Raw genomic sequence first — 16334 nt, forward strand, 5'->3', positions numbered from 1 at the left:
TTAATTTTAATCTGAGTCATAAGATATTGAATATTATTTTATAGAGAAATGAGATCATAATTTTGAAATCTTGAAACATTAAAAATTTTTGAGATGTTGATTTTGATAAATAAGAAAATGAATGGTTCCGTTTCAGATAGATATTGATGTACCGACTTTTTTCTTATGAAATAATTTAAGAATGAATTCATATCAAGAATTAGACTATTGGAATATTTATGGATGAGATTTAAGTAAAAAAAAAAACTATGAAGACTCAAGCAAGAAAAATTTTGAGGACGAAATTTCTTTTAGAGGGGAAGAATGTGATAGCCCAGCCAAAGCCCAAACGAACAAAAAAAAAACAGATAACAAGGGAGAAGACTCCCGAAGGGAGTCTTCTTCCTCCTCTCACCGGCTCCCAATCGGAGTCGGAGACGAGTTCCCTCCAGCTCTATTTAAGGAGGAGAACCCTCCTCTCTCCTCTCATCGAGAAATTCTGGGGCAAAACGACGGCAATCGTCGGAAATTCCTCACGGAGATCCGTCACTGTGCCGTCCAATTTTTCGTCAGAAAAGCTTCGCCGGCGATGGAGGTAAGCCTCCTCCCCTTCCTCTCTCCTCCCCCTTCCTTCCCGTGCCGATGTGCACGCTCGCCGGCGATCGGAGTCGCCAGATTTTGTTGTGAAAGAATCTTCTTTTTTACCATTTTTTCGTCGCCGGTGGTCACCGCCGACCACCGGTTTGGCCACCTCTTGCCGCCGGATCGTCTCCTCTCCTGCCGACGGTCGCCTCATGCCGGCTGCACCACCGGTCGGCCAGCCAATGAGGGGACCTCAAGGTCCCCTGTTTCAGCCCAAAAGAAACCCACGGGAAAGAAGAAAAGAAGAAGAAGAAGGAAAAGAAAAAGAAAAAGAAAAGAAGAAGAAGAAAAACAAAAGAAAAAGAAAAGAAAAAGAAGAAAAAGAAAAGAAAAAGGAAAGAAAAAAAAAGAAAGAAAAAAAATAATATAATAATAATATAATAATAATAAATAGGATTTTCTCTCCTCTCTCTTCTGTGAAGAAAAAGAAAAAAAAAAGAAAAAAAAGAAAAGAAGAGAAAAGAAAAGAAAAATTATTAAATTAATTAATAAATAATGATATAAATAATAAAATATGAGAAAGAGAGTTTCTCTCTCTTCCTTCTCTCTCTTCAGCCTGAACTAGTATTTTCTCTCTCTAAAATTGGACTTTCTCTCTCTACTTTCTCTCTCTAGAATCCTCTCTCTAGGTTATTTCTCTCTCCTAAGATTTTCTAGAATTTTGAGAAGAATGATGATGAATTTAAATGATCCTAGTGATGGATTTTTGATCTATGATCGTCGGACGGTACACCGACATCCACTTTGATCCGATCAGATATTTTTAAGATTTTAATTCTTATAATTTTATTAAATTATCTACATGATAATCTTAGCATGATTTGATCTGATTGATCGGATTTGTTGAATCATATTGTCTGAAGAATTTAAGATGAGCTTTCTCTCTCTAAAATTTTCTCTCTCTAGAATTTTCTCACTCTAAAATATTCTCTCTCTTGATTGATTCTCTCTCTAAAAAGGTTAGTGAATGAAGAAATTTTTTTTAATAGTCCTGATCTGATTCTAATGAAGAACCCTGATCCATAGTTGTCAGACAGCGTACTGGCACCCATCTTAATCAGACCATGAATTTTTAGATTTGATCATCCATGATTTCGATCTAGCTATGACTTGATTTGATCATGTTGATTTCACCAATCGAGATACTGGACCCATCGTAATGTTGGATTGTGTCACCTGATCAATTCGAATTGTACCTCATGAATTCTCTCTTCTCTGATTTTCTCTCTCCACTTGATTTTATGAAATCGATGAAGAAACTTCGGTCCTATCACTTCGAATCCAATTTGATCTGATAGTCAAACTTTGGATCGTTTAGGTCCTAATTAGATTTTGATTAGATGAAATTAGATGATCGGACCTAATCTAAACCGTTGAAATATGGTATTCGTATTCTTTCTAATTATTGGAATTGATTCTGTATAGGATTGTGGATGTTTGATCATAGGATATCGCAATATGATCTACGAATAAAATTTTTGAAAGAAAATTTATAGAATTATGTGGATTTATTGGAATGTGTTCGAGGTAAGTAATGTTTCACTTTTTCTAGATTTATCGGTAAATTATAATATATTTTTCTGACATGATTTGTGAAACGATGCATGAATTTGATGAATGATATTTTGTTATGAAAATATCTTATTTGAAATGTTATGATGAAGCATGATTGAACATATTGATTCCATGATGCATTATATTGATTGATTTCGATACTATATGATTTATGTTTTATTATCGAAATTAGAATATGAAATATGATTTATGAAGAATTATGATATAAGAAACATTATAAATTGACAACCTGACTATGTAAAGGACCCTGCCAATGGGGGCATATACGTTGGCAATTGATTGTCCTGAGGGTTTATGTCGCCAGCGAGACCAGCGACATGTCGCCAGAGAGACCAGCAACAAACCGCCAGCGAGACCAGCGGTTCCAAAAGACATGGCTGCCAGATGATTCGCAGCCTACCGTAAGCAGATACGCGGTATTATGACCATGCCACAGGAAAAATGTGGTCATAGCTCATGGTTGACGAAAAAAAATTGAAGAACAAAAGAAATTGAAATCCCGAAAGAAACTTGAATTTTCGAAAAAGAAATGAACTTGACATGAATTATATTGCATAATTGAAATTGATTTCGAATTGATGAACTCTATATGCTTATTTTCTATAAATGATTATTTACTTAAATGCCTGATAAAATCTATTGAGAAGTGATCATTGCTTACTGGGCTGTCTAGCTCATTACCTTCTATTTTACTGTTTTTACAGATATTGAGGAATTAAGATGATACAAGATATGAATGGAAGAGTGATCAGAAGCAGAATCCTTATACTTTTATTTTAGGTTGAAAGTCTTATTGAATTTGGTGTAAGACCTATGAATCATTGTTGAATTTATTAAAATGTTAAAGAAGAAATTTAGATCGTTATATTTTGAATTTAAATTATTGACTAATTATTCCGCTGTTGTTTTAGGATAGTATGATAAGATGTCTTGTGCTTATGGAAAGAGTTTTCTATGAGTATGCGATGGTTGTTATGACTCTCGATTCAAAATTTTGGATAAGGTGCGTGATATAGTGGTGGAAAGAAATGGATAAAATAGATAGTAAAAAATTTAGTTAGAAGGAAGAAATGAGAAAAAAAAATTTAAGATTTCATATTTTACTATGTATCATATGATATTACGTGATATTTTTTATCGTAGTCATTGGACGGAGTAGTAATTAGAAGTAAGATTATAATTATTATAAAAGTTTAAGGATACGATTGCAATGGATATCGGATAAAAATAAAATTTTTTAAAATATTTAAAATTTTTTATATAATGATTAAGTTAAAAAAATAAAAAATAAAAAATAAAAAGAAAGGATGAAAAAAACACGCGACTGGGGCTTGCGAATCGATACTCACGATGTTCTCCTCCGTTTCTCGCTTTCTTACCGGCTTCCACGGCAGCCGCCTGTTTGGAGCTCTCCTCCGCCACCTCTCCTACACCACCAACCCCCCCGCCGCGGTGGGGAATGGCACCGCTGCGAAGCCCCATTTCATGGTCGACTACCTCGTCGCCTCCTGCGGCTTCTCCCTTGCCGAGGCGTCCAAACTCTCCAAAACCCTCTCCCACCTCGACTCCCTCGACAATCCCGACGCCGTCCTCCGTCTCCTGCGGAGCCACGGCATCGACGACGCCTACATCCGAAAGCTCATCTCTGCCAGGCCCAGATGGCTCTGCTGCGACGCCGAGAAAACCTTAGCCCCCAAGCTCCGAGCTTTCCAAGATCTCGGCTTTTCCGGCGTCGGTCTCGCCCAATTCATCCACTCAAATCCCCAAGCCCTCGATCTCAACCTCCACCGTACCATCCTCCCCAGGATCGAGTTCTGGAGCGGCCTTATCGGCTCCACCGAGCAGCTGATGGTTCTTCTCCAGAAAAAGAGGTTCCTCTACGTCAGAGTTGACAGAACCGTGATTCCCAACCTCTCCCTCCTGCGCGGTCGCGGATTCTCCGAAAAACGTATCGCCTGGCTACTGCGGAAGAACCCTGAGCTCGTTATGCTCAAGGCAGACAAATTCCGGGCCACGGTCGAGCGTGTCGAGGATTTGGGAATCCCCGGCAGCTCAGGGATGTTCCCGTGGGCTCTATGGGCCGTCTGCAATCTGAGCAAGACCATGTTCAAGACCAAATTAGACCTCATGAAGAGCTTCGGGTGGTCGGAGGAGCAGTTCCTTTGTGCATTCCATCGGAATCCCATGTTCCTGACGTTTTCAGAGAAGACCCTCCGGGATAAGATGGATTTCTTCTTGAAGGAAGCCGAGTGCGACCCATCCTTCCTCGCCCTGCGTGCAGAGCTTCTGACATACAGTGTAGAGAAGAGGCTGATTCCTCGGCATCGTGTGTTGATGGCTTTGAAGTTGAGAGGGTTTTGCACCAGAGAATATAAATTTTCCAACATCATTGTTTGGCCAGAGAAGAAGTTTTTGGAGAAATTTATCATCCCCTATGAGGATAAAGTGCCAGGACTAAGAGAGATGTTAATTGCTGCCTGTAGCAGGGGGGATGCCAACTAATTCTATGGTTTTGATAAAGACGGAAAAGAGGTTTCAATACAATGCAGGTATTAATATTGACTCCTGTAGCAATGCACAAGCATTATTTTGTGAACATTTCTGGTTAAGTTTACATGAGATAGATGCTGCTTTTCTTGTGATGAATATATCTTTATGATTGTAATGTCGAGAGAGCACAAGGAATCCATGTACAAATTGGTCTAGCAACTAGGTCAATATGATATTGTTGGTTCCCACTAACAAGAATCCAAGCATCTAGGAATAACTGTGCTACAACATAGAAATTTTATATACCTCACCTCTCATAGGAGACATATTTGTCTATCAAACAGCAACTCTAATGGAGAATACAGTATTTGCATTTTTTTTAAAATAAGAACACACACTAGGTAGTAATAGGGAGTTTAATTTTTTAATTATGCAAGCAGGTTAGTTTTTTGGCATGAAAAATTTTGTTTGAGATATTAGGGGGACTACTATGCTTTATTTCTTATCATGTGTATAACTTAATCATTGGAATCTTCATTTTCGATCTTTATTCAAGGATTCAAATTGACATCCCCTAGCGTACAAGATTTTCTTTCTTGCTATTTTTTTTTAAAGGTCACTATTATTTCACTTTGCATTAGCTCTTTTTAATTGTGGCTATTGCTTCAAATGAAATGTATATTTTCTCCTTTGATCAAAGTCAGGTGCTCCAGCTTGTATGGTCAAGACTATCCTGAAATCTTGAGTTTGTAGGCTGTCGAATATAGGCTATATTGTTTCTATAGTTGCATTCGCTCTTTTTAGCTTCTTGCTAGTTATTGGAAACATGGGTTTTCTGCATCTCGAATCTGCAATAACTGTAAAGTTAAAGAATAAAGAGAAATGGAAACAATTGCTTATGGTATGTACTTCTGCCATTTTAAATGGGATGCGAAACTAAATTTCACTATAGAAATACCAATCAAATAAATGGTTTTGTCACTCATCACTGTAGGAATGCAGGGATGGACACTGCTAAAATCAATGATCAGAAATGGTTCACTTGTCAAATGAATAGAGGATCATTTGTAAAGTTGCAGAACTAAGGGAAAGTTGAGAGCAAGGGTAGAATAAATATAGTTGCAGAAATAAAACATGGACATGGAAATCATTTCATATTTGTAAGAAAATCATTTATAGGAAGTAAATACTTCTCCTGTGCCTAATAAAAATAAAAGTACCCAACATGAACTAGTGTGAACTGATATGTTAGACAATTAAATAGGAACAACAAAAACCATTAGACTTCCATCTGAGGTGTATTTGATCTAAATGGGAATGTGTCTTAGTTAATGAGGCACTTAAGAGAATTGAAATACAGTATAGGCATCCATGGTCTATATCATGTAGATAATAAATAAGATATTTTTAGCTGCTTTATCTCATTAAATTCTTCCTCAAAGATCTTTTTCTTCAATAGGTGGGCCACTTGATTTGATCAGCCCATTCCTTTGCCCTCCCTTATGGTAGCACAAGCACCTACCTTCTTTGTTAGATGAACGTCGTGAATACCAACTACAAAACCATTGGAGACTCCTTGTGTCGAGAGAGAGCAAGGCCTCTACTTGATCTGATAGTAAAACATTGATTAGTCATAGTGAAATAGTAGTTAGATTGGATGAGAATTGACATGTTGCTCCAATCGAAGAGAAGAAAGGATTTTTTTTTTTTTTAACTTGTTCAATTTGGACCTCTCAAAAAGTATAATGAATAATAGAAAAGTTTTCCAAAGTAACGTTTCAGGTTCTCTTTTCTTTCATTAAATCTCTAAGAGATTAATTACTATATCTTTATTTATAGTGGTAAGGTTCGTCTTTGCAAAATCTAGATTTGATTACTCTTCTAGTGGGAAGAGATTATAGCTTTCTGAAAATAGAAATGACTAGTGAAAAATAAATGAAAAAGCTAAAGTCCTCCTAGATTTAGATCTTGACTTCTACATCAACTTTATTTACAGTTGTTTTATCCAATTCTTTTTGAATTGAGAAATATGCTCAGCAAAGTTTTTCTAAAATGGAAACTTTTACTTTGATGAGATTGTTTCAAGGCCAAGACAGCATTGTATGGCCTCAGTCACTATATATATTGAAACATTTAGGAGTGGACGCAACTATGTATCCCAAAAAGTTATAGAATTTCCCAAAAAAATCATCTTAATTGAATATCATAAGGAAAATGATGACCTTCGAAAGTTTAGATGTGTGATTCGGCTTCTAATATCGTGGATCCTATTTTTGTACCTTGTCCAAATCGCCACTGGATGGCTAGAGTGGTCCACAATAGGTCTAGTGATCTTCCTAGATTACATTTATAATGCAACTTAAGAAAATAAAGGACTCTAGGGAATTGCATTTTAAGAATTCCAAGGTCGTTGTATCTCTTCAACGGCATGTAGATCTTTCTTCTCTGGTCATGATAGAATACTTTTCTTGCCTGATGAGCCACAAATCAGTAGTTTAGTCCATCCACCCGTTATCACTGTTGTTAAGCCACCAGTTCTTGACATAATCCAATATAATCACTTTTATGTGGTCTTAGTATCCAATCTCTCATGCAAGTCTCTTGTTTAAAATCTAGACAATTGTTGGAGCACAATAGGTGTTGCCACTGCCACTTCTTTGCAATTCAACATGAGGGGCTGGTTTTCCAATCATACAGCTTGTTGTTGGTAGCAATAGATTTCCAATTCCACCTTGTCTTTATCTAGAAGTAGCTGCCCAGATTTTTGAATTGTTGGATTATGAAGGATCTTGAAGTTTCGTGAAGAATGTGCTTCCATCATCTCTCTTCATGGTATTTACAATTTGGTAGTCTTTGAATGAACATAGAAAACTCAGTGAGGTAAGAGCAGATTGGTTTGATATATTTGAAGTGAAAATTCTATGTCAAAAATTTTGTTTGCTATTGGTAGGGCCCTAAAAGATATCAAAGACATAAATAATGGAAATTATGATTTATGCTAGATGCATGCAGCAGAAGTCTAAGACCTTGTTCATGATTTATCTACATGCAAAATCATGGTCAGAGGGTTTGAAAACTTGATCAAGCCATGAGGTGATTTTGGAGTTGATTTTTGCTTTCTTGGAAGCTTGTTGAGACTACGAAAGTACATAATCCTCCAAGCTTTACTACCCGCGGCTGTGTGGTCCACGTGCATAACCTTTGGAAGCTTTCTTGGCCACCAAGCTCCAATTATTCATGTGCCAAAGGGATGCAATGCATGAAGGAATAAGTCTGTTATTTTAGATTTACTCTTCTTTGTCTCTCTTCTGCTCTCTCTCTCTCTCTCTCTCTCTCTCTCTCTCTCTCATTTTTTATAAAAAATTTATGTGATGCGGCACTCCTTGCTGACCCCCTAAGACCCATGTAAATAGTGGAAGCCCCAGGGTTTGCAGCCAGTCCCAACTAGGAAACCTCCTAGTGTTCCAGTCGGTCTAGAACGCTAGAGAGAAAGGGATGGTGCCTATCCGAGGGCACCTTCTCTTGTGCATCTAGTTCATCACATAAAGGAGCAGAGGTGGTGTGACACACTAAATAAAAGCGGCTGCCCCCTCTTCAAACCCTAGTCAAACTAGGTTTCATTGGGTCCAAGGCCAAGTCTTGCTTGACTTGGCTTGGCCTAATCAATCGGGCTCTTTTAGGCCCAATGTAGGCTTATATAATTCCCCAGTCAGTTCGTACCTGATCAAATTAATTACGTTAATTACTGAGAGATTAATTAATTAATTTAATTGTGATTAATCATTAGAGATAGTCATACGTGCTAGATACAATACTAGGATGGGTTAACTCAGGTTTCGTGCATCACCAATAGCCTACCCCTTTAGGTTCACTATGTCATACATTAGCAGTTTGGCTTGGCATGGGGATATGATGCCCATATCACACTATCGAAATTTAATCTCCCTTCATTCTAGGATGAAATTCAGCCCTCCATCATTCTAGGATCCTCTCATGACTATTGAGAATATAAACATTGGTAAATCCTTAGTCTTGTGATGTCATGGCATATCGGAACCTTGAATTATGTCGTACACATGTAGATAAAACTATTTGTATGAAATCTTTTTGCAAAGTAATTATTAAATAGACAATTTTTGACAAACAAATTAAATTATTTTCTAGAAATATAAATAATTGGGAGGGCCCCAAGACTTGGTGTCTGAATATGTCTTTGTCCTGGTGTGGGCACAATGTCATACGATGGTTCCCTTATTGGATCGCTAGTCCTTGCTCGCACTTGGATCTTGTAAACCAATGTGCTCTCTATAAAGGACATGGTCCAAGGTACCATGGTCTTATGGGCTTGGCTCCAAATTTACTAATCTCCAGAATGTAGCATAATGTTCTATCTTTGAGGTCAGAAATTACTTGCAAGCCGTGCACCTGGTTTACATCTCAATCTCTGACAATAACTTTGTGGTGAATTGCTAGTGTCAAACCATCTGATATGATAGCACACTCAAATGTTAGTATGAGATCACCACCTTAATGGAGGAGGAACTCCACGAAGTCAGGATACACCTTGGTAGCCATATAGGCATGATGACCAACCTCACTTATAGCTGTCAACACCATTTATAATAATTAGGATACCCAATCCTCTGTGATAAATACTTTGACTGCTTGGATAGTTCCTCTGGAGCACTTGTAGTCTCTTTTCTGGCTCTAAGATTAATGTGTGACTCATCCCAATCACTGTTTAGTGTTCATGCATATGAATCCGTATGTTATTTCAACTAATTATTCATAATTACATGCAAATGGCTTCAAGGTGCTCTACCTGAACAGCAAGATTTGGGTACTGGATAGATCTATTTATTTAGTGACTAAATAATCATGAGTCCTCTAAAGTCTGATTAGCGAAGCATAATTTATTCTAATCTCCCATTGTGCCTGGCTTACACCTGCATCGACATTGGAATGTTGTTTCAAAGCTCGAAGTTCCTACTTAGATTAGATTGTTTGGAAAATTTGCTGGCATCACCTACCAACCACTTGCTATCTCCATAACATTACTCTGAGCACCCATGCATCTTGTGTTCAGTGTCCTTGTGTGATTCAATCTAAGACCACATTTTACTGCAATGCCCCTTCGCTGTTAACTGCTGTGACATCAAGACAGCACTCTTATCTCCCTGTCAACTGCTATTCCATCCCTGAGATGTTGTTTGCTGCTCTGTTGCCTCAAGGCCCTGTTGGGGATTTCAGAGCTCAATTATGTGCTTCCTGTCATGGGACAAATGGAAGGCAAGAAATGAACTATTATTCTGGCGACAAAGGCCCAGTCGCTTGTGGATAATCCACTCTTATATTAGCCTGAGTTTTGAGTTGTATAAACTCTCTTGGCACTGTCCAAAATTCATAACTTCAGATATTGGCTTCTTGGGACATTTTGGTGCTCAGGCCCTGGTCTGCAAGTAGTAACATTTTCTGCTGGATGCCTCCTATGCCATCATTTCTGAAAATAAAGTTTGATGGGGGCCTTTGATTGATGAACTTCTATGGGTGGGGCTGGCTGCCTTTTCTCTAATGACAGAGGCTGCACACCTTATGCTGGCAGCTCCACCGTAATGGGAACACCAGTTGATGATTCCAAACTCCATTCTACATGGGAAGGATTTGTGGAAGGCATCGATCTCAGTTCCTTCAAAATTCACAAGCATTACTTTGTTGACCTTTCTGGTTAAGTTCACATGACATGTCATCGTTTTTGTGATGAAGAAATTTAACATGAGCATCTAGGAATAACCATTCCACAATATATAAATTTTATGTAACTCACCTCTCATATGACACATTTGTCTATCAAACGGCTATCCGATGAATAATACACTATTTGCAAATTTAGAAAAGTATACCAGCCATGACAGAGGGTTTAAGGTTTCAATCATGGAAGTATTTTAGCTCCTTCACATGTAAAATTTTGTTCATAGAGGAACTTTTATGCTTTTATAAATTGATCATCGGAATCTTTGTTTAAAATCTTTATTTGAATATCTGAATTGAGATCCAGTGGTACACAAGATGCTTTCTTTTTTTTTTTTTTTGCCCCTTTAAAAAGGGAGCAAAGTTACTGCATTTCAGTTTAGATTTACTCTTCTGACTTTGGACATTGTTTCAAATGAAATGTCCGTTCCTTTGACCAGAGTGAGGTGCTCCAGTTTATATATTTAAGACCATCCTGAAATCACGAGTTTCCAGGCGGTTGAATGTATTATATTGCAGTTGCTCTTTTTAGTTTTCTGTGCTAGTTACTAGAAATGGCTTCCTCCATGTATGTAGGCTTTCAGTATCTTGAATCCGGAACAAAATTGGAGGATAAAGAGAAATGGAAACAATTGCTTACTAATGTACTTCATCCATTTTAACTGGGAAGTAAAAAGCTAAATTTGACTATAGAAGTACCAATATAGTAGGTGGTTTCTTGGCCAATAATTGCAGGGATGGACACCTCTAGGGTCAACTATCAGCATTGGCTCACTTGTGAAACGAATAGGGGAACATTTTTATGGTAGAAGAGGTTGGGGAGAGTTGAAAGCAAAGATAGAGTAAATTCAGTTGCTAACATAGAAGATGGGCATGGAAATCATTTTCATGTATAAGAAGACGATTTATGTGGAGTAAGTACTCCTCCTGTGCCTGCTCAAAGAGAAACTACCCAACATGAATTGGCGTGTACTGATATGTTAGAAAATTAAATAGGAACAGCAAAAACTACAAGACTTCCAATTGAGATGTATTTGATCTTAATAGGAATGTGTATTAGGAAATGAAGCACTTAAGAAAACTGATATGTAATCGTCTACTATCTATGTTTCGTAGATTAGAAATAAATAATTTTTGTTCTTGGTGGCAATAGAATTCCAATTCCACGTTGTGTTCATCTGGAAGTGCCCAGATTTTTAAAGTTTTACCAGAGGTTAGTGAAGAATATGCCTCTCTCATCACATTTCACAGGAGTTAGAAGGACGTAATTTTTTAAAGAATTTGAACAATTCTACAAGGTAAGAGCAGATCAATCTTGGTATATTTGAAGTAAGAACTGTAGCTTGTCTCCCTGTTGCTCTTCCGTCCCTCAAAGGGTTGTTCACTGCCCTCTTGCCTTCAGGCCTCGTTATGGGGCGTATGGAAGGCAACAAATGAACTCTTACTCTGGCAAAAAAGGCTCAGTCCCTTGCAGGTAACTCACTCTTCTCTCAGCCAAACTCTTGTAGGGAAGAAATGAACTGCTCTCACTTCTGCCCAAAATTCAGAACTCATAAGATTGGCTTCCTGGGACATTTTGGGTTTCAGGAGGCTGCTTCATTAATGCTAGCTTCTCCACTGTCATGGGAACATCAGTAGAGGGTGCTTTATTTCATGCTACTTGGAAAGGAATTTTGGAAGGTAAGAGTACCCTCCAGGCTAATCACCATGAGCCAAAAGGTGACGTCGCTGTGGTGACCGGTTGGCTATACCAATTTAACACCTACTTCCTTCCGGTTCATGACTCAGACTCCTATATTTTACTTGTATCAATTTAACACCTGCTGATTGGCTTTCTAGACAGACGTTTTTCATGATATGGGTCATCAGATATCTCAATGGAACATAGGATCTGGGCCTCTTTTTGTTCCAGAGTTTAATAAATGCTGGTTAGGCTTTTGCTTTTCGGCCAAAAAATGGGGAAGTGGATAATGTAATATTACATAGTTTCAGGCATTATGAAGGATAAATTTGATTTCTTCTAACAAGCTTTTTTTGACGAGATGTCGCTGGTCACCGTTCTATAGATTGAATAGATGATTTTGAATCACACCTGGGTTAATTTGCAAAATTGCTAAATTCATCATTATTCGGGAGGTTGAATCAAATCAATATCTGAAGTATCAATTTTAGCACCGAGTCTTTGAAAGTAAAGTAGAATAACTATTTCCTGATTCATATATTAATATCTCTCTCTAATCCAGCTCATTTTGAATAAAGTCATGAGATCAAACATGGGCATATCTTGAGTGAAATAGAATCAAACTGTGAGACCCTTCCGAACAACGTCAACAGACCTGTACCATTTATGTACGGGGGAATGCATAAATATTCCTCGCCATAACCACAATTAAAGCATCTGTGCCATTATGTCCGGGGGAGAGTAAATATTCCTTGCCATAACCACCAATGGCTATTTTGGCGACGGTTTTAACAATTAAAAGAGTTTGACTTAAACTTTTTTTTTAGACGCACGGTTATCCAAAGGAACAGGTATCTGGAAATGTACCATTAAATGAAGCAAGGGGGTTAGTGCATGGCATCTGAATGACTTTCTTTAAGTGATATTCTCGAGTCATTGTTGTATCACTGTCTAATTTTTCATAAAAGTATAAATGCTATCATCAAGGAAATTGTTGTGCAAAGAATATAAAGTGAAAAAGATGGGTAAAGATGCTATTTTCAATATCAATTAAATTGATAGTTTGAATTAGTGCTTATGTGCATATGTATGTATATGTATATGTGCATGTGTGTGCATACATCTGCATATATATATATATATATATATATGCATGCGTGTGTAGAGTTAGAACTATGATTCGGCTAAGTGTGTTTCAACCAAATTCAGTTAGGTCATGAGGTTCAACATTGATAATCGAAGTTATAGATGTAATATACTATCTCAAAACTATTTGTATATTAAAAAAATATACAAGTAGTTAGGTCATGAGGTTCAACATTGATAATCGAAGTTATAGATGTAATATACTATCTCAAAACTACTTGTATATTAAAAAAATATATGATTTGTGAAACTTTATTCTGTGCATCAAAATATTTAAAAATATAAATTATTTTATATTATTTAAATGATTTAATTTTTGAGCATTCGATGAATAAGTTAGGAGTCTCCAAATCATATAATTTTTTTATATACAAATAATTGAGTGATCATTGATGTTAGATCTCCATCATCCAATCATATTCTAATTTTATTTGAGTGGAGATTTAACTGACTAGATCCTAGCCTCTCTCTCTCTCTCTCTCTCTCTCTCTTTATATATATATATATATATATATATATATATATATATATATATATATATATATATATATATATATATATATATATATATATATATATGTATGTATGTATGTGTGTTTGTATAGGTATATATAGGCTTATGTATATATTTGTATAAATATGTAAAGTGAAACAGCATTAGAGTGCCATGTAATAAAGTTGCAAAAAAAAAAAAAAAAAAAGAAAATCTCTTTCATGATCAATGAGGATTATTAAATCTATTGAGGATTACTCGGTCCCTCTTGAATAGATTTAGATAGGATTTTAGAGTAAGATCCATCATATTCAGGAGTTGATTGTGAATCACAATTTCCAGAGATTATAACTTCTTATTCGATATCTATTTTTGACACGCCAAATTCTAAAAATAAGCTCTCAAAGAATATTATGACAATGCGATAACCCTTAAAGGATTTATTCTATATAGTAGATAAAGGCATCCGTTGATGTTTGGGATTTGAAACATGTTGTAAAAAAAAGATTTTTTTTTTCGAATAAGACTTTGACAAGACATGACTTACAATATGAGAAGAATTAAGCGAATTAACTAGTAGTAAAGTTAATGTAGGAGTCGAAATTAAATTCTAAAAAATTTAATCTCTTCGTGATTATTTCCTTTAATTATTATTATTTATGAAAAGTTGCAAATTTGCTGACCAAAAGAAGAATGCAATCTAGATTATGTAAGGATAGGCCACACCAGTGTAAACAAAAGTATTATATAGTTTTATTATCCTTAATGAAAAAGGGATTTAGAACTGAGCTTTCATGATATTCTTTTTCATTGTTATTTTTCTTTTGGAGCTCCGACTTGTGCAGATTGTAGGAGCTTTTTCCTCTCTCTAATCAGATTATTCTTATTATTTTTAAGATAGGATAGTCTAAACCTGCCATCTCAAAGCATGGTATAAATATTTATCCACCTCTCTTCACTCGTTGGCTCAACCAACCTAGCTAAGGTTAGATAAATAAAAAAAAGATCCTTTTAAGATATATGTTTTGATGTTTTAGAAAATCAAGTTGAGATTTTTTATTTTTGAATAAGCTACATCTACATCAAGAAGAATTCCACATTTCATCATTAATTTTTAACAAGATTGTTGATGGTGATTTGACTTTGTGGGATTTTCTTTAATTATTTTTCAACTTGTTTAGGAAATAAATGCGGAGAAATTATGGGAGAAAATTAGAATTATGTGAGTAACAGGGAGAAGATAGAGATAGAAAAGACATAAAGGATGATAGAATTGGAAATGAGACAATAAAATGGTAAAATATAATTAAAATAAAAGGGATATTAATGAAGGAATTGAAATGAAAAAAAAAGGAATGAAAAAAATAAAAAATAAAAGATAATAAAAAAATAAACATAAAGAGAATTTGATACTGGGCAAGAGGGATCAATTTAGATTTGAAGACATATTTTTTTAAAAAAAAGTTAATTAATAGTTTGTATGTAGTAAATCATTTTATGTCCACTAAATAATATATATTAACATGTAAATTTGTTGCATTCAAATATCCAATGACGGTTTTGAAAACATATAAATTACAATAGTTAGTTCTCAAATCCAATAATTTTTCTTTTTTTGGACCAACTATTCTAAATTATCATGTACTAAAAGATTAAATACATCTAGCCATATCTCTTTTATTATGTCAAAAAAAAAATTAGGTTCAAGCAATTCGATATTATGCATCTATTTTGTATGTTCTTGATCCAAAACTCTTCTATAGGTATATTACATTGAAAAGAGAAATCTTGGCCTCAAAAAAAAAAAAATCTAGAAAACCTTTAAAAGAGTAGAAAGTTAATACTTTGCTGCTAAACATTAAAGAAATATCCAAGATATTTTTTACTTTTCTAAAATTTTTTATTTCGAACTAATTTTAAATATACCAAACAAAAACCACAATAGATATAATTTTTTGAAACTACACTATAGATATAATTATATCTCCTCCACAATAAACGCCTTACTTCATTCCATTTCAATCATATATAAATTTAATTATTCATTTAGTTTTTCTTTAATATACAAATTTTCCATCGAGTATAAAAATGACTTTTAAAAAAAAAAAAATGGAACATGAGTTTTCCAAATAAGGCTGGCTTTACATGCGGTTGTTGAACAATGAGACCACATGCCTAACAAATTGAGAAGATAATAAAAACACTAAGCAAAAGAAAAAGGCAAAGACTGAATTTTTTTTTTCCGACTGCATACTGACTTTGGAGTCTTTCATCAAATATAGAGATTCGTAACTTTAACGATCTAAAAAAAATGCTGTTGATTGTTAAAAACAGTCTATATCTCAAATATTTTCTAATTATTAGTCTTATCTTCTCATTTCTTGAAACTTTGGGTATACAAACTAATTTTAATTATACTAAGCAAAGATCAGTGAAGATATAATACAATCTCTTTCAAAATAAATCCTCCCTTTTATTTTCCTTTAATTATATAAACTTATTTATTTTTCTCTCCTCCAATGTATCAATTATTTTCCTATAATATACCAATCTTCTCATCGAGTGCAAAAAATGGCAGTT

The 16334-nt window shown here is 35.3% G+C and overlaps 1 protein-coding gene across 4 annotated transcripts; it reads left to right on the top strand.

Annotated features, from left to right (window-relative positions):
* The first annotated feature begins 3513 nt into the window (after window positions 1–3513).
* On the top strand, window positions 3514–12433 carry LOC105049092 (transcription termination factor MTERF15, mitochondrial). Of its 4 annotated transcripts, XR_012142695.1 has the most exons (3): window positions 3514–4745; window positions 7689–11908; window positions 12022–12433. XR_012142695.1 is itself a non-coding variant. In XM_029265734.2 (2 exons), the coding sequence occupies exon 1, from the start codon at window positions 3547–3549 to the stop codon at window positions 4696–4698; it is 1152 nt and encodes a 383-aa protein (XP_029121567.1). In that variant the 5' UTR covers window positions 3514–3546; the 3' UTR covers window positions 4699–4745; window positions 7689–12433. The 4 variants fall into 4 exon arrangements, 3 of the variants coding, with proteins under 3 accessions (XP_029121567.1, XP_073116997.1, XP_073116998.1); XM_029265734.2 differs by having other exon boundaries at window positions 7689–12433; XM_073260896.1 differs by having other exon boundaries at window positions 11733–12421.
* The last annotated feature ends 3901 nt before the right edge of the window (window positions 12434–16334 follow it).

Source organism: Elaeis guineensis, chromosome 7 (genome assembly GCF_000442705.2).
Source record: "Elaeis guineensis isolate ETL-2024a chromosome 7, EG11, whole genome shotgun sequence".
In the NCBI taxonomy this organism is placed as follows: domain Eukaryota; kingdom Viridiplantae; phylum Streptophyta; class Magnoliopsida; order Arecales; family Arecaceae; genus Elaeis; species Elaeis guineensis.

Excerpts from the sequence above, each read along its gene's own strand:
- LOC105049092 (XM_029265734.2), top strand. The coding sequence starts at position 3,547 with ATGTTCTCCTCCGTTTCTCGCTTTCTTACCGGCTTCCACGGCAGCCGC.